Raw genomic sequence first — 19,903 nt, 5'->3', positions numbered from 1 at the left:
CTTAATTGTACCATATTCACAATTTTGACATTATGCTGTGTGGAATACCAAGAACTTAAGATATGAAGGGCACTACAGAATTCTACATGGAAAACAGTGTGAAATTTAATGAGAGAAAACCCTGTTTATACCAATTATTTTCCATTATTTTTAATTGAAGTCCTTTGTCTTTCAAAACACTCTGTCCATTGAAATATGGAGTGTTTAAAGCCCTCTAAAACCCCTAAAAAGTATTTGCAAATTTTTTAAAAGTCTAAGTAAATTAGGGAAATAAGCTGGCTACTAAGCATGAGACAGATGTGGGCAGGTGCCTGACTTCTACTCCCAAACTGATAGTAGACTACAACAGATTAGCAGAGTGGATAAGGAGCCCATTCTACTAGCTTCCTCCAGAAAAATGGCAGCAGTAATTCCTTCCCTTGGAAAACTAAAAGGCTCAGAATGGCTTAATAACAGTTGTTATCAAAGTCCTCGCTTCTGGCTTTTTTTTTTTAAAAAAAAAAAAAAGCTATTTATTTAATTGTAAACACCTCTAATACAAAAAAGAGACCAGATTTTACCTTACAGAAAAAAAAATATGTATATATCACCTTTTCACCAACAAATCGTTCTTTAGCAGCCTCAGAATTTATTTCTGTTGCCAGTCACTTACTTGGCTAAGAACGGCTGGTCTGAGCTGTTGTTCTTTTAAGTGCTTATTATAGAAATCACATGGGCCAGCACATTGATCAGTAGAATAATAAATTGCAGACTTAGGGCACTAGCACCAAACTTGGTGCACTTTAAAAATTGATTATGGGAAGAGATTTATTTTTACTGTTTTGTGCAAGCAATTAATGTGATCTACTTTCCCATTTCATGGTTTTTAGGCTCTTCCCTGTCTAATACAATGTTTGTAGCTGGCTTTCTCTTGATACTGAGCACACCTTCGGTGACCCAACGTTGCTCACTGCCTATTTTTCTTTTAATGATTCCAAAAACTTACCATTTTAATTAATGACTTAGAAACTATTTCCTGTAACTTCAGATTATTGTTGACTTTTTACTTCACAGTGACTTTAAATTCTTATTCATTTCTTTACCAACCTTTACTATTTCTTTGCTTTTGGAAATACTTTAATGTTTGTTGGTTTTGTTTTATTATTTTGGTTTTGTTTGGTTTTGTTTTGTTTTCTTCATTCACTTGTATAAGCATCTCCACTCTATCATGCAAGATTTATGGTCCACTTCTTTTCTTAGAAATCCAGTGTGATGCTTTTAAAATAGTGCTGGATTTCCCACCAGGGTTGGTAATGGGCAGTTTCTGAATAATTTAAGTCTTGTCAGTGCTGAAGTTGCTTTCCTTCTGCTTTTGTCACTGAGTGCTAGCATTCCGATGGCTGCCTTCTGAGCTCCCCTCGCTTTCATTAGAGTGTTTTGAATATGCGCCTGGAAAATTGCTGCCTGGTAATTTGCTCTTCTTCTGAACACTGCCCCGAACTAAAACTTCCTCTTCAAGTTCTAAAGGAGGCTTAATCTTAGACGGTCATTTTTCAAATCAAAAATTCTGATACTGACATTTGTCTGATTCAGGTTTCCACAAATTCTTCACGGACAGAGGTGGGGCTGTGTCATTACTACCCAGTCTAACTTTGCTGCTTGGTAGTGCTTTTGCCTTTAATCACATACCCATCTAACTGACTCTCATTACCAGAGTACGTTTCTCTATATTTACTTTTTAAATATATTGTACTTGCTTACTAAGATTCCATTTATTTTATTTGTCTGGTATTGTTTTCATCTTGTATGAATCAAGATAAAAAAATATTTAAACATTAAAATTGGGACGTTAGAGAATTCATGAAAAATTAATAAACATATGGATAAGCTTAGGGAAGCAAGAGATAACTCAAGGAGAACTCTAGAAAAGATGAACAGTGGGAATGGTTGTTAGTAGGATGAGACACAGCTATGTACTGAGCACTGTACAGTGAGTTTTTGTGCAAGATAGCGCTAACACATGGTAACACCACAGGGCTGAAATCTTGGATTTAAACAACCTAACCATTTTCCTCCTCCCTCCATTCCTCCGGTTTCTTTCTTACAACCACCACTGCCTACAAACCAAGGGGAAAACAGTGGGGCATGGGAGATTAACCTCAGAAGCATGCTGTGCCCTTTATCAGCAGGAGGAGAAAGATGGAAGACAGTCTGGAAGGACAAATGGATGAAGTCCTGCAGGATGACATTAGCATTACATCTCAGCTCCTTCTTTAAAATCACGGCTTAAGAATAGCTTAGGACACCAATCAACTAATTTTCCCGAAGCCGCACTCCGAAGAAACACTCAAAATCTTCATAGTCTGCTGAGTGTTCCATACCATCTTGACTTCTAAAATTCATTTGGAAATATTCTTGCATTAAGATACAATTTGGTTTCGTCTTCTTTGGGAGCCTCGCACAAAAGTCACAGGCTGAAACGTCATACGATCTTAAACACAGTTCCAAGGGGAATAAGAATTTAAAAATTAAAAAAGAAATAGCAATGAACACAGTGTGATGGCACATACCTATCACCCAGTCCCTCAGACTGCTAAAGCAGAAAGTTCATCAAATTCAAGGCCAACCTGAGCTATATACCAAGGTTCTGCCAGCAAGAGAAATAGGAGAGAATATTAATGAAATTAAATTCAGTCAAACTTTGAATATGAATATGATCAATTATATGAAATTATAAAAGACTTAATAAAAAAACTTAGTCAAAAGAATTTCTTGTCAAGTTAGGCATGGTGGTACATGCTTTTAATCACAGCATTCAGGAGGCAGAGGCAGGCAGATCACTGAGTTCCAGGCCAGCCTGGTCTACAGAGTGAGTTCCAGTACAGCCAGAGCTCCACAGAGAATTCCTGTCTTGAAAGAAAACAAACAAACCAAAACAAAATAACAACAACAAAAAGAAGTTCTGCCATCTGAAATTTTGGAGCAAGACACCACCATGCCTTTCTAGTGTTGTTATTAAATGACCAAATTCTGTCACTTTCCTTTGCTTTTTATAAGCACTGATACTATAATATTATATCTGTTCTTTGTTCCTAAGAGTTTACAATGACAGAGAGAAAGGAATGTAGGAAATTAATCCCTTTCATCTTAAATCTCTAATCTCTCTTCTCAAACGTAATATATTATAGGTCAGCCTTGCTATGCTTTCATACCTATTACAATCTCGCCTGCTCAGTCTTATATTTTTCTGTTCTGTATTATTTGAGATGTAATAAAAGTCCCCACTAATATAAAAAAATCTCTTAAAATAGTTCACCTAAGTGTCTGAAATCTCCATCATTAGAAACACGTTTTATTTCCAGAAAGTTCTTACTAAATGAGTTAGATTATGGACAGAAAATCACACGTTGACACCCTCACTAATCAGCATCAAAAACATCAGATGAAAAAAGGCCATTCGTGCCCAGATAAACAGTTTTGTTTAAAACAGCAAAAGGCTTGAATTTTACATAATGCAATTCAGTCTAAGGATTATATTCACATATTCCTTGTTTTGAGTAAACAGCACAGAGACACAGAAAGTACTGATCCGGACCAAAAAAAAAAAAAAGGAAGAGAGGGAGGTTCAGAGAAAGGAAGAGAGGGAGGGAGGAAGAGAGGAAGGAATCTCCCCAGAGCTGAGAAGTACCCCCTTGTCTGAACACAGGCCTTCTGTGTCTTCTGAGCTCAGCAAGCTTTTAAGCAGTGTTTGATGAGTGCACACACCGATGGATTTGTAGAGGCAAAGACTCTGGAGAAGTTGAGAACGACAGGAAGATCTAGAAAGTCAACAGTGAAGCTGTAGGGTGGCAGCCTAGAAAACACAAGTGTTTTCTCTCTAATTTGCCTTCCAAGCAACAGAGCACACAATTATTCTCTGATTGTTCTCTTGTGGTTTGAACATACATTACATTTTCACTGTACAAGGTGATACTATAATCTTTCTAGAGATGTTGGCTAATTTAGCTATCACACTATCACCCTGTGAATTCGGTTCTATTACTGTTTCCATTTATAAATGTGGATAAACTTCTAGAGCCCATAAGTAATCTATGCCAAAAGTAAACACTGATAAGTTAGAAACTCAGAAGTTAACCCTTGGAAAGCTTTAGCTTGTCATCTCCACTACCGCCTCTAGGGGCTGTCGGGCATAAACACCGTCACTCAGAAAAGTGTGTCACAGCATGTCATCCTGCATCTTCACAGTCTCGGTGAACAGCTGGACCAGAGAGGTGAGTCCTGTCAATCTACAAAGATGGTAGGCTGCACAATAAAGACAAATACAAACTAGACACGAAGCAGCACTAAATGTGGTCCCCTTCCCTTGCTGCCTTGGAAACACATATCCGGGGCAGGATGAAGCAGTGTGACGTAACCGCCACCACCAGTCATCTGCCGCGGGCACACGCTTCATACAGCCTTAGGGAACAGGGAACATCTGTAGCGCCCACATGCTCCAAGACCTGGTGTCAAAGCCTGAGGGGAATGGGGTGCTTCTCAACAAGCTTAGTCATGCAGAACACCCATAACAGGAATCTCACCACAATTCTCTCACATGTGTTTATCTTCTTGCTACTGTTCTGTAAAAACTGTGTAGGCACATGAGGGAAGTTTAGACTCTAACTTACCTCTAGTTTAAATAGGGAAGGATATTTTATTGGCATATTTGAAAACGTAAGAAGGTCAAGGTACAAAGTAAAACAATTATTAGCACTTCAATTTTGTTTCTTGATTTTTCTCCTTTTATTATATTTGTTCCTAGCATACCTAAGGAACTTAATGATAACCCCAGTATGATCTTCTCCCATTGTTGGAGACTCTCAGTTGAAGCCAGAGGTTGTCAGTGATGTGTCTGCCATTTTTAAATATACCCCTTTGCAGTAAGGGATCAAGAAGAGAATCCCAAGGATGTGTGCTGGAACAGAGCTGCAGGGAAATATGGAGCCCTGTGAGAATTAGGCCACACCCAGCAGGAATGAAGAGGTAGGAAGGAGTGTCTTTGTGCTGTGAAATATATCAGCTTGAGCCAAGCGTTACCGATAAAATCTGGACTCTCCCACAGAACTGTGGGCTTCAGGGGAGTTCTTTATTCTTCTCATGCCAGAAGTTTCTTGCAGGGATGGGATTTGTTTCATAGAATTGGTAAAGGTTCTTATGAGGATTCCATGTGCCATGTTAAAATAAATATAAATAAATAAATAAATAAATAAATAAATAAATAAATAAATAAAAATAGTTTGTGTAACTAGTAGGAAGCAAATACTTGACAAATGCAGCCATTATCAACCAGAGGAATACCTGGCATGGGTCAATTCAATTAGCTGTCTGAAATCCTTGCCTCTCAAGAACCAGATGGATGAAATTAAAATGGGAGACTCTCCAGTTAGAAAGTGCCTTTTTACCCCCTAGGTAGCAGGAGAAAGGAATCCTGTCTATGCTGAACCTCTACAGATAAGAGATGTGTGAACGACAAAGGAGAGGAAATAGGACTTTGAAATCTCTACCCTCGTTAACTCAAACCACGCACTTTGCTTCAGTCACCGTAACTTTTCAATGCTTATGCTTTCCTTTGGCCGGAAACTCCTCCCCTCCAAATTTCTCCCTGCGGTCATAATTGAAGAGGCAGTCTGAATGATGTTTTCTATGTGAACTTCCCTTATCTCTAAGAAGAATTACATGCCTGTCTCAGATACTTACTTCTAAGAAGTGAGGCTTAAAAAAAAAAAAAGAACCCCTGTTTTTAGGCAAACGCATTATTTCTAATCATATCCTCAGTCCTATACCCATGTTTTTGATCATGTTTGTAGCACTTCCAACTTGTAAAACAGTAGTTAATAAACTGTAGGCAACTACCGCGTAGGTACTTGCTGAATTTGGCAACACTGAATGCATATTCACACATTCTAAGAGATGCTAGCATTATTTTGTTACTTTGGTCTCTGTTCTACTATTGCAAGCTCAAGAGAGCAAAACACAAGTGCGAAACAGAATAGTCTTTCAATAACCACAAAAACTCAATGGACAGAGCTCGCCACATAAGATCAGTTGGCAATCACATATGTAGAGTGGGTGCACGGCCCCTGGATCTTCCTTATGTTCTGGCCATGATAACCTGTACACATACTGTGATGTGCGCCTTTGCTTATATTCTTAGTCACTTCACATTTAAAGCAACCTGACTTAACAAATGACAGTTTGGTGGGATGAGCCTGGTTTAGGTATTTGAGGGATGGTCAGGGATGGCCAGAGGAGTGTTCTTTGTCTAAAGTAGTTTTAATTTAATAAATATTTATTTAAGTAAAAAAAAAATAAAGGCACTTAACTTTTAAAAAGTCGTCATGAACATACCCTAAATTGTCTCATCATAAATATAGGCTTGGCTTTGCAGAAGAATGAAAATAGCATTGAGCATCATCCCCAGCTTGTTCCCACACTTGTATTATCTACTATACCGGGAATGTATAAAACGTCCAGATGAAATGGAGTCAAAGTACGTGGTAATATGAATAGTTCATCCTAAATGCTAATCTTAACTGTCAATGAGAGAAAATAAGATGTTTTCTTTCTACTTCAACCATCAAATCACTTATCCTTGACTGATCACTAATGATGTAAATTGAGATTTTTCAGTAATCGGATTTGCAAGTTAATTATTAAAGAGGGCCTAACACCTGAACTTAAATCTTGGTAGAAAGTTTATCAGCATCTAGGGGTGATTCAACAAACAATTATAAATTCCCATATACTCAGCCCCACAAAAGAGGAGGAAATGATACCTGATTAGACACAATGAAAGATATTTCTTTACATAGTTTATGGCTAGTTCATGCAATTTCTAATGGATTCTTGAATTATTGCTTTCATAGGATAAAACTTGATCTCTGTGATGAGATACAAATTGGACGTAGGATGTGAAAAGACTACACTATAAACTTAAAACAAGCCAATGAGAGATTTGTGCTATATACATCTCGTATGGTGCGATCTAATGTGACAATGTGATTTCAGGGGATTTTTGAGAGCTTAGACAAGAATCATTACCAAGCAAAATATATCAAACAGGTGCAGGGCATTTGGCATCCTCCATCCTTTCCTGACCCAATGTTTCGCTCTCTATAGATTGCTCTCTTCCAAGAGCACCTTAATGATTTATTATTTATGATATTTACTTGCTTCCACATCAAAGGCTGTGTGTGAGAAAGAGGGCATTACACAATTTAATGTTTTCCAGTGACACTGAGGACAGCTAGACTTTAGATTTATCTAAAATGGAATTTGAGGGCTAAGGATGTAGTTCAAGCATAGAGTCTTGGCCCCGTATTTGTGAGACACAGAAGCAGAGCTACAACAACATTTCACAAAAGGAGAGAGAAAGAGAGAGAGAGAGAGAGAGAGAGAGAGAGAGAGAGAGAGAATGTATCTAAACCTGTAAACTTCTAAATCTCTAATATAAATAATGGTTGTCAAGCATCTATTATAGAAGAGCATTTGCTATACACTGGTTACAGAAATCTCTTACTAGAATCATCTCCACATCTCTGGAAGACACAGATGCAGGAGAGAGAATGAACCAGGTGGTGTTTGGCTCTTCCTGAAGACAGGTGAACAAACATTTATTCACCTCAGATAGAATACCAATGTCAGACCAGAGAATAGTTTCCACCTGAATCTAGCTTAATGAGTCAGTGAGTGAGTTTCCTGGGGTTCCATCAAAGCATAGGAGTGAGAACTCAACGACTGTGCAACATTGGAAAGGCCACCTCAGCATGAGTGAAAACTGAAGCCACCTCTCTGAAGTTCCCCACAGGATCAGGACTCACAGGCAGGCACTCTTCCAGTACTTACTACTAGAATATCCTTGGGGAAGAATCTTATGAATCTTGTAATTTTTAGGAACTTCCTAAACCTCTGAGTTTTATTTCCTGTGGCTTACAAGCCTTCCTTCTCCATCCAGGTTTCATAAATTCTATTCCCAGTCATGTCAAAATTCAAACCTTTGATTCTATTGCTTGCTTGAAAGACTGCTTTGTGGTGGTAGCAAATGGAAAACTACAGGCATCAGACAAGAACATGTTTTTTCCTAAAAGGTCCCAAGGCAGAACCATTTGACTTCCAAGAAAAAAGTCTTGGAACCTAATCTATCTAAGCCAAGGACATTGTAAAAACATAAAAGCCCGAGAAAAGAAGTGAGGGTGTTTAATTTTCAGCAAAGTGCCACAAAAGATAAAAATCTTTTTGTATACACCTGACTTGAAAATCCTAGAATTCAGAGTCTTACCATAACAAAGAACTCAGGAGATCAGCATTTTGCCCAAGTTGTCATAAGGGACAAAGTGTCCCAACATCACAAGAGAAGAAAATAATATGCATAGCTGCCTTCATATTTAAGATGATGGCAAATGACAGTATTGTCTGTTATTATGTTTTTCTGAGGCTGTAATGATATGAAAGCTTTCAAATCCATCAGTACAGTGTCTGAAACACAATAAATGTTAGAGGTTAACATGAGCATCCTACCTAAAATGTACTTTCAAGTGTTAACCAAAGTGTTTCTAAAAATTCAAAATAATTCACACATTGCTATTGCATATCAAAATGTTCAAAGTATGTTCTCATAGTCGCCTAATGTATTGTGCGCATTCGGGAACAATTTACAAAGACAGAAAGAATCTAAGAACTAAACCAGGCTCTCATCACTACAAAGTGAAAGAGCCCTGCCTTGGACATTAGCTGATGGAAGGTCTATCTTCTGGGAAGTCGGCACCCTCATCTAACAGTTCTCTAATGCACCTGCTCAGCAAAGCTAAAGGTACTGAGTTGATGAGTTCATATCTGAAATCCCTTAGACAATAAATGCCTCCAGTGCACCAGTGAACCATTGGAAGATGCTGATCTACTATTTTCAACTGAGAAAATCACTTCTCCTTGTCAGTTAATAACAAGAGCATTCCTTTATATTTCACTTCTTACATGCCGACTCCTTGCTGAGTGCTTTGAATACATTACCTCATTTTGTCTTACCAATAACATTGTGCATATTCCACTGCCTGTCATTGCCCTCTTTACAGATGGGCAGTGCAATTCTGGGAGACATTTATAAATAGTCCTGTGTAAGGTCCTTTGGCAAATGACAAGAGTCAGATAAATGATAGTTTTACGTGTATACAGAACTACAAAGTCAAAAATCATACAGCCTTGTCATTTTGAGCATTTAAAATTACTTAAATAAGACATAATTAAACTCAAACTATTCTTCTGATACATGAAATACTTATCACATGAATGTCATAACCAAGCTTATATAACATAGATAAATTTTCCATATTTTTTTAAAGCTGGCAGACAAGGAATAGATAATGTTTATCTAGAAAGATCAGAAAGAACAATTGTAGCTCCTTGTTACTCTTGTTACTCCAGTAGGGACAGAGACTATTTATATTTGTTTATGATTACACCCATTTAATTATGTTGGGGAACGAATATATTTATTATGTTAAGGAGCTTTCCTTAAAGCTAAGGTATCACTAGACACACTGACTTCTTGGGTGCATTTTTATTTAAAATGCACCTACAGAAAGCACAGTTTTATTAACTCATGTGAGTTCCTCCTGTTTGTTTTCAGCATACTCTTTTAGAGTTAGCAAGGTGATTGAGAAAATAAGAAAAATGACCCTCAGTCTACTGATAGCTCCATACCTCCCACAGCAGTCCAGCTAGACTCCATCCATCAGACCAAACATACTGTATGTGCTCACTTGAATTGACTGCTTCATTTCTTTTTGTTGATATGATGTTGGGTAAGAGTTATTTAATGGCCTTTCTAAATGGACCTCTGTCTCTTTAATCAAATATATCGCTCCTACATCTTTGAACTTCGGTTTTCTCTGTGACATCACTAATAGCTACAGCAGCCCATGTTGAAGTTCTCTGTACAGTGAAGAATTTCTTCATGAGACACTACTCCCCTTCTCAGAACACCTTGTCACTTCCTTAACACCAACAGACTAAATTTCTAAACCACCAGGACAGGATCTCCCACAACCCTTCTTCATCTTTTCCGGGTAATAACATTATTCTAGCGTGCGGTTAGTTGATGTAGAGTGAATAAGCATGATAACCCTTTACTCCTTTCTGATTCTGTAAGCATCCTTAATTAAACATACAGGACCCCTGAAATAAAAATATAAAGAAGACATGAAAATAGAAAGAGGAGGTGACTGTGATTAAAATATACTATGCATGTGTAGTAAAATGTCAAAAACTTCACCCAGCCATGCCTTTATTGCACTAATATTCCAGAGTCATCATTTTCCCTCTCAATTTGCACAGTGGGTTCACACTGTCAACCCAAGTCATTACAATGTACGCCATCTTCATCTGTTTCAGCCACACTGTCTACCTCCCTGGCTTCCCCGCGTTGAGGCTATTCTATACACGCTGCTAAAACAAAATAGCACAGATCTGTACTTACAATAATAGAATCTCCCCTCTTACTGGTCAGAAAGCTGGCAGTTTGGGGTTGCAAACGGTTATACTTTATTAGGTACTTAAATATTCTCCTATGCCAGGGACACCCCTGGCTCTATCTCTATTTTTTAGGGACTTCACTGAACTAGAATTCCACTTATGACCGTATTTTACTCCTTAAAAGGACTAGCTCCAAATAGTCACACAGTGGCTTCAGTACAGCACATAGTTTCGGAAGGGACACAGTTCAGTCTACAGTGGAGCCTCTATAGGTGTTGTTGACCTTCCCTTGGCCTTTCTCCTTAATGCACACTTATTTCCTTGTTACTTTACTAAAATGTGCTTTCTTCAGCAAGGCCTTTCCCACTGAGTAAAAAGCTGTAACTTTCTCCTACCCATAATTCTCACTGTCCATTTTCTTTGTGTTGATATGGCATGCTTCTCACCCCACAGAGAGAGAAGGCAGAAGGAAAGCTCAATAATGTAGCAGGTTCAGAAAGCGGGTATCTCGTGTCTCTTGACTCCAGATCCTGTCTTAAAGCTACAGGCTACTGCCCACTTGGGAGCAAATGCTCCACTGTCCCACTCATGAGTTCCCTTCAGTGGACAACTTTATGTGGACTATCTCACCATCAGGAAGAAGGAAAGGAAGCAACCATCAACTCAACAAATATTTATAGCACTCCCATGGTGTGCTGAGGTCTGGGAGTGTTTACCCTACGAGGTGGAACACTGCATTGCTCTTTTCTTCTTTCGATGTTGTGTTGGATTCTGGAATGGACCATGAATAGGGGTGAACAAAATATTGATGTGTGGAAGGCCAAATGATATCACATAAACTCTCCAATCATTAATATCTTCTAGTTCTGTTCCAGTACTTCAACACATGTCCCTTTCCTTTAGGTCACAACTTATACAGTGGGGACATTGATATTAGGAGACAGTTCAAAATGGATTTGGGGATGGCTAAAATGTCCTGACGACAAAACCAAACATTTCTTCTCATGGAGGCTCCATGAGAGCTGTCGATTAGGTTGCTTTAACTTTGAAGATTTTTAAAAATTCCCCGGTTGGTGATAATCAATTAAGTCATTCTCAGTTCAATAAGAAATTAGTGATTTTTCACAAGTCTCCTTTTTGATATGTAAATGTTTGTACCCTTTCACCTGTGAGTGGGCATGCCAGGACAGAGCAGTGAAACACTCTCAGTGAAAGAAGGAAAATGAGTGTTACATACAGAAAGTCAAGCACCAATTTCATTTGTTTTTCACGTTTTTCTACCTAATTCTACCATGAGTAATTAGTGACCAGATACTTTCTTCTCCTGTGGGAAGAGCATTCCCCTTTGATTTTTCTAACATGTCTTTTTATTCAAAATTAACAGCCCTGCCTTTTAGATGAGGCCTTTTCCTTCCCTAGAGATTGCTGTGTTTTATTTTTATTCTAGAGCCAGCTTTTAATGACATTTTTTAATCTTCAAAGGCCTTCCAGTCTACTAGAGAGAAAGGAATAAAAGAACCCAAGTATTCGCTAAATTGATTAGTTCAGAAAGGAATATTCTCTATTTGGTGTTCCAAAGATAAACATTGTGATTCTACCTCTAAGAATGGTAGAAGGTTAGAGAAAAATGCATAAAGAGTCTGAGCAATTACCTTAACGTAATAGTCAGTGTTCTCTAGAGGAACAAAACTATTTATCTATAGCAATACCTATATGTATTACTAGATTTTTTTAGAGTGACTATATGTGGTCCAGATAGTCTAGCAATGACTGTCTACCCGTGAGAAGTCCAAGAATCCAGTAATCCAGTAGGTGTTCAGTCCATGAAGCTGGATATCTCAGCTAGTCTTCAGTATATGCTGGAATCCCAAAGAAACAAGCTAGTAAGAGAATGGACTTGCTATGGCAAGCGGGTAAAGAACAAGAGCTTCCCACTTCGATGCCCGTTAGATAGCTTGCCGCGTGAAGGGGTGGCATAGATTAAAGGTGGATCTTCCCGCTTCAAGTCACTTAAGAAAATTCCCTCACAATTGGACCCAGACACCTGGGTTTTAGTTAATTCCAGATACAGTCAAGTTGACAGCTAAAAATAGCTACCACACTTGCCCTTTGAAGATCCAGCAAGAATAGGCAAAGATAATAGCTCACGTTATTGAATTTTGCTTCTAAGTGTTCTCTGTGTGCCCAGAAACTGTTGTATACCGCAAAGTTTGCAATGTGACAAAAATGCTGTTTATTTTGTCTGTCATCATCCCATGAACTTTACTGACAGGGGATAACCAAGTGCTATTTGGGTGGGGGTTTGTCACGCATGTTGTTTTATGAATCAGTTTCAGCCGTTGGACTTCTGATGACTTTTTATTGTAAAAACAGATCTAAAGATCCAAGGTCTGACCTGCATTTAACAATCCGCAGTGTGCCTTGAGTAGCTTCTAGAAAGCTGGTTTCTATTTGCTCCCCTTGGAGTATAAAGTGAGAGGGAGGAAAGGCTGAATAGGACGGCAGTTGTCACTTGGCTGGCTTGTTGGCTTTCTGCAGGATTAGCAGATGTTCAGCGTTGACATGGCCTTTCCCAGACAGAAGGATGTGCCGTTCAGAGGCTATGTTGATCTTACCTGCATTTAGCTGCCTTTTCCTGCACGTTTTTCTCCCCATTCAGATGGTCCTTATTGTCAAGGGACTTGCCTCCTCATCCCTCTTCTTCTGGAGTCCACTCATCCCTAGCTCCATGAAGTTCTTAGTCCAATGCATGGGTTCAGGCGAGTGAACATCACCCACACCACTGTCCTGCCCGTTACTCAGTCGTGGTATGACTGGCTGTGTGGAAGAAGAGATGTTGTAAATTCTTTGCCCTCTATAACTGCAGAATTGGGGCCCCATGCCCACAATCTGGCTACTGTACATTTTACTGTCTTTCAAACACTGGCCTCGGCTTCAATTTAAGAATTACCTTTCATTAGGGAGTACATTTCAAGGGTCCTCGATCCACAAAAATTTCTATTTTATAGAGGACCTTAGATGTAAAGTCCCTGAGATGGGATACTCACAGTCAGCTTCCCCAGTGAAATCTCTTCCTCGGTCCTTTCTACCACATTCTTCCCCTTCTCCAAGTTGCTTTATGTCCTTGGAATAACAGTTGCATGGCTTTGTCAATTGGTAGAGAATTGGAGCTTAGTCTCATCCTCGTTCTTGATGTACTGGCTAGGTTGTTCCAGCTAACTACAAACTGAAAACCCTGGGACGAAGGAACTCAGTTAAAAAAACAAATTGCCCTCTCCGTTATGCCCTATGGGTATGATTGTAAGATACTGTCTTTGTTGCTAATTAAGAGAGAAGGGCCCAGGCCTCTCTAGGCAGGGTGTGATCACTGGACAACATGTGCTGTGTGGTGTAAGGAGGTAGCTGAAAATGAGTCTGGAAGCAAGTCAGTAAACAGTATTCTCCTAGGGACTCCACTTCATTCGGTCCCTGCTTCGTGTTCCTGCTTGGATTATTCCCTGGCTCCCCTCTGTGATAGACTTTGGCATGTTAGTGTAAGCTAAAATAAAATCTTTCTTTCCCTAGTTGTTTTTGGTCAGGCTACTTATCCCAGCAATAGAAATCAAGTGAGAATAGATTTGACCTATTAGAACATCATGTTAGCATGGTATAAAGAATTCTATCCTAATCACTGACTGCACAAGTATTCACTTATTTGATTCCAAGAACAAGGATCGGCAACAAGGATAGTTTGTTTACAGGCTACAGATAAGTAAAGTATGAACTGATCGGAGCCATTTAGTAGAGCTAGCAGGTTGCTCAGAATATAAAAGAGTGGAACAGGGTCTCAGAGACGCACATTCCAGCTGCCAAGCTAGCTCTCTTCAGCAAGAGGAGCCGCCATGTTTTGTCTAGGTACCGTGTGCAGAGAAAATCAGTAAACACTGAACAAGGCAAAACTAAGAAAAACGTCTCAAAATAGAATTAGACCTTTCTTGAGCTTAAGTAATTAAATAGCTTAATGTGAACAAATGTGGATAGAGTTATTTTAAAACAATTCAACGTACTTTGTAGAAGTATAGAAACATACAGCCATTTTTCAAGCAAGAAAATATAGATTTAATGTCTTTTCGAGCTACTGATCTGTGCTAGAACTGTGTGTAGTCCATCCATTAGTAGAACAGTTCAAAAGAATCTTCTGTTGTCGGATGTAATTTCTGTGGTTCATTCATTCTTGAATGCGTCTAAGCAGCTTCCTGGCCACAGTTCTAAGAAATAATTCTTAAAGAATTGCATGTTTGCTAATATTGCATGATGATTATTAGCAAGAGCTCATGGAGTCCTCCTTAGGGAATAATTGTGGCTCTGAAGCCCTGATGGCCCACAGTCTTGATACCCCTCCCACTTCACTATGTGTTTCTCCATGATCATTATGTGTTCCTCCATGATCATTATGGGGTCTTGCTCATCTGTCCTCTGACTCTAAAGTGTGTCTGGAATAAGGCCACAAACTTTCTCTATACCTATCCACCCCAACAACTTTCAAATTCATAACTTTGGCTTAGATTAAAACCTATACTAAACTTAACTGCTGCGCCTTGTGTTTATCTTCTCCGTGTAGATATCCAAGCAATTCAGAGTTACCATATTCAAACACCTACGAATATACACAATCTTCAAGACCACTTCTTGCCTTACTCTCAGTTTAAGGAATAGTAAGCCATCCTTCTTGTTCAACACATGTTGAACTCCACCTCAGCGCTTTCACCCACACAGTCCTAGTATAAACTATTATACTCACGCCAGTTTTCTGACAGTGTTTTCCTAAGTGCCTTCTTTGCTCCCATCCTGGCCTTCTCAGCAAGCTATTGCTTGCATACACAGGTGAATGATAGTTTTAAATCAAATGAAGCAATCTGTGCATAAAATGTCCCAGCACTTTTCCAACAGAGCGACGTTCTCAGTTGGTATGCCGTTTTGTATCTCCCTTGACCTACCCTCCACACCTCAGACTTTGTAGTCACCATGCTGGTATAGTTACTCGGCTTCCCTGATGTTCCTTGTATACATAAGATGCCCCTTGAGTACACATTACAGACAAAAAAAAATACTTTCAAAGAACTTCATGCAGAAAAATCATGGCCTTTCATTTCACTTCATAATACAGCTGAGAATAAGCCACTGATTTATGAATAAAGAGGTAATTGTTGTATTATTCAAAGGACCATGCTTTTCTTGACTAATACAGAGAGTTTAAAAGTTTTAAATTCTGAAAAATTTATTAAAATGAACACTGTTTCTCCTAAAAACACCTTTTCCACTTTGGAAAGGTTTTCACTCAGAAAACAAAAATATGGAAATGAACCCAAGTCTAACCAGTATTAGTGTAGCATAATTGCATGCATAACTACATAAATAATAGATAATGTTATTGTAAATATTCTGCCTCTTAACAAACACTATTAATTTCATTTGAATACGTGATGTACTTTAACAATGTTTAAATTCTTTCTTGATTTAATGCTATTTAAATATCATTGAATAAGTCTTTTCTTCATTGTTAAAGTAATGCTTCACAGGTTCTGTTTCTGTTCCTTTTGCTTCTACCGTTTCATTCAGGGAAAAAATATTAACAATCACAGAATGATGACTCTGACAGGAACGTTGCTTTACAGAAGCAGTAATTCAACAGTGCTTGAAGGCTGCAGAATTATGCAAGCTAAAATACATTCCATATATGCTCCTCCTTGTATTCTGTGTCTCCCCTTTCACTGTGTGCCTTCCAGGGGCTACACAGGATTGATGGATATGTCAACTCCCCAAACTAAAACTGGAGAGCATATATGTGTGAGTCTTCAGTTGACTGTAAAAAGGATATATTATTTAATGGAAGCATGTAGGAAGCAATAGTAGGAAGCAATAAATCTCATATTAATTATACATATGCAATGAGGTGTGGAGCTGATATACATGCGTTGAACTGTTTTCTTGGAGCACGATGATTATGTGCTTTTCAGTACTCAACAGTAAACTTCAGGCATTTGTATGGAAGGGCATGGTTTTCCTTTTATTAGTCAATACAAAATAGCTCTGTTCTAATACAAGCCTATTAGATCTCCATCCTTGAATCTTTTATTTATTGATTTCTCAAAGATCTAGTTTTTGTTTCTGCTTCACAATCAGCAGTATACCTCAAATGTTGAAAGATTTCAAACTGCTGAATAACAAATCTGTGAATTCACAATTATATTCTAAATGGTGTAGGAAATGTCATTTTAAGTGGTAAAATCAATATGTATTTTGACTCATTAGGAAAGTGCATGATGGTTATTTCTCACGTCGCTTCAGATTCTGTTTAACCAGTTTGCATTGTGATGCCTGACCCATGGCACTTCTATATTTAGTTTTAATGGAGCACTCTTAAATTGCTTATTTTGTGTTTACTAAAGTTGGCCTGTTTGTTGCCATGGAAACTTGACAAGAGCTCTGGCTAACTATTTTATCAGATGAATTGAAGATACAGCTGAAGACTGGATGTGCAGCAAATCATTCTTAAAGCATGTTTTTTAGCATCTGTGCAGTATGGGCTACTGATATATATTTGACATTTTATTAGGGTCTATTCCGTTTGATATTTTATTAGGGTCTATTCCATTTCAAATATGGAAGAATATTAGTATTTAGAAATCTAAATTGTAACTAAGACTTCTTTGGTATCTTTAAGATACAAAGAGTAAGTGCTCTAAATGGGTATTTGTAACTCCGTTCTGTAGAAATTAGAGACCATTGGAACAATTTACCACATGGCAAATTGCTGTTGAGCCGCATTCCTCAAAGCTCTGCATCCTCCATCTACAGCAGTATCAGAGGCAGCTTCTGTTCTCAACTCTGATACGATGAGCCATGATACGGGACTCTGCAGGAAGGAAGGGGCTTTATTCACTCCTGGTTTTGCTTGCAACAGAATTTGCAATGCCTCTTCAGAATGTCAGCAATCTGTGGTTCTTGAAGATGCTGGTGTTCTTGGTTTAAACCTTCTGCTATCTGCCCGCACCTTTGTTCCTTCTTTCCAGATGGCCATCATTTTCTCACAATTCATCAAAATCTCTTATCAACCTTGCCTTCATACACCCCTCCCTATTTTGTCACTGAAACATAATTCTTGGGCTAATATAAAAAAAGCAAAAAAAAAATCATAATACACGTTGCTTTCTAAAGTGTTTTGCATTTACATTTGGCTGAAACAAATGCATAGTTCTTAAGATTAATCTCACTTTTACTGAATAGAGCAAATACTCAGAAGATAGGGATTGAAGGGTATAGCAAAGAGGCCGCTTTTTGGTTCCTGGCTGCCCAACCCCAAAATAATCACACAGAAATTGTATTAATTAAATCACTGCTTGACCCATTTGCTCTAGCTTCTTATTGGCTAACTCTTCCATATTAATTTAACCCATTTCTATTAATCTGTGTATCACCATGTAAAACCGGCAAACTTTTAGCATGTCTGTATCTGGCGGTGGCTCCATGGCTTCTCTCTGACTCTGCCCTTCGTTCTCCCAGCATTCAGCCTAGCTTTCTCCACGTAGTACAGTTCTTCCCTGCCATAGGCTCAAAGCAGTTCTTTATTCATTAACCAATAAAAGCAACACATAGACAGAAAGACCTCCCACACCAGAAAGGAACTGTTTGAGTATTACTAGTTGTCAGTACCAAGGAATCAGACAGAAGGCAAGTAGGTTAAAGAAACTCAGCTTCTCAACTGTATTTCATAGATCATAAATGGCAAAGATTGTGTTGATGGATTCACAGAGGTAGCTAATGGTAATACAGAAAACAGTAATACAATAATATAGACATTTTCCTATGTTCTAACCAATTAAAATCAAATAAAACATTGTCACTTGGATGCTTGCATTTTTCTCATTTTTTGCAGCACATCTAAAATATACAGTAATTTACTGGGTTTAGGAACTTAAAAAAAAGATACATTTTATATTTCAAAATCATGGTGATATAAAATGAATATCTCTTCACTCTTCATACAAATATTTTTCTCATAGACATAGACTTAATACAAATATGTAGGGCATGGATGAATGTGTTTTCTAGAATCTTGAAAATATTTTTCTATACTAGTTGTTAAAGTTATTGGTAAAAGCTAATAGGATTTGATATTGTGTTTTTCCACAATATAGTAACTGAATTGCACTCTAATCTTTTTATGTGTGTCTATAAAATAAATAAATATGCAATAAATTATGGAAAAATTAAATTATTTTATTGACTGTCAGTGATCATTTAAGACAAGTTTTTTTAGGAATGCATTTCAATTTTGTCATTCCTGATAGTTCACAGAGAAGGTATATGCTTGATCTAACACTCGTTTTTTTTTTTTTTCCTCCCCTTAGGCTCCACTTTCATTTGTAACACTCACATAATCCCAGTGAAGAACCAAGAGGGTGTGGCTATGATGTTCATCATTAATTTTGAGTATGTGACAGATGAAGACAGTGCTGCCTCCCCAGAGAGGGTAAACCCAATATTACCAGTCAAATCTGTAAACCGTAAGTACAAGGCCACATATCCATAAAATCCGAATACTCTGCTGCTGCTGCTGTAGGCGTTTGTATTAGTCAGTTCCTACATAGAAAATATTGCTACTTTATTTCAGATAGCCATAGCTGATGCTACTCTACAAAATTTATCATCTCCTTTACAGTCATGTATCTCAGGTATTCCATGATGCGAATGCCGCTGATTTTTTTCTTCTGGACAGGGTCATACTATGTATTTTTGAATGGCCTCTGAACTTAGTATATAGTCTAGGCTGGCCCCAAACTGACTGCATCTGCTTCCACAGTACTGAGATTCAAAGTGTACTCCACCACGCTAGTCACTTTACCAATACTTTACTGAACAATGAAAAACACTTAGACTGTTTTCAAATATTAGGTATTAGAAATAATACTTTACATGAGGTAAACAAAAAATTGTAATACTTGACAAGATATTAGCTTATAAATTAAAAAAGTTTCATTGCAGTTAACTTAAAATAATGGGCCAATAAACTCATAAAAGATGCTTTTAAAAACTAATACTTCATATAAATAACTTTATATTGGTAAAATAAAGCAGTTTACACTGTTGGAGGGTATTCGGTTGGCTTCATTTACTGATTTTTTTCAACTCAGTCTCCTGTACCTTAATCTATGACACATGAATCTTTTTCTCGATTTGTTTTAGTTGTATCATTCCATCCATTTGGTGCTTGTTTCTTGATGCTCACTAAGAAGCTATACTTCCCTTTTATTTGATTACAGTTCTAGTGGGAATGCATGTTTATTGACAAAATTGATTGTTTTTCACAGTGATAGCATTCTGTGCTGATCTATTTCATCTAATTGTGTTAGTGTTTGGTTGTTTCAGTCTGCATAAC

The 19,903-nt window shown here is 37.9% G+C and overlaps 1 protein-coding gene across 3 annotated transcripts in view; it reads left to right on the top strand.

Annotated features, from left to right (window-relative positions):
• Positions 1 to 19,903, top strand: part of Kcnh7 (potassium voltage-gated channel subfamily H member 7) — a 433,159-nt gene that overhangs the window by 271,357 nt on the left and 141,899 nt on the right. For all 3 annotated transcript variants that reach the window (XM_048426222.3, XM_087900009.1, XM_085681045.2), the window contains exon 3: positions 18,876 to 19,031. In XM_048426222.3, coding sequence (XP_048282179.1) covers positions 18,876 to 19,031 — 156 coding nt within the window. The remainder of the gene's footprint in view (positions 1 to 18,875; positions 19,032 to 19,903) is intronic.

This window comes from Myodes glareolus, chromosome 21, assembly GCF_982192425.1.
Source record: "Myodes glareolus chromosome 21, mMyoGla1.1, whole genome shotgun sequence".
NCBI lineage: Eukaryota > Metazoa > Chordata > Mammalia > Rodentia > Cricetidae > Myodes > Myodes glareolus.
This window is presented reverse-complemented; position numbering and strand designations above follow the sequence as displayed.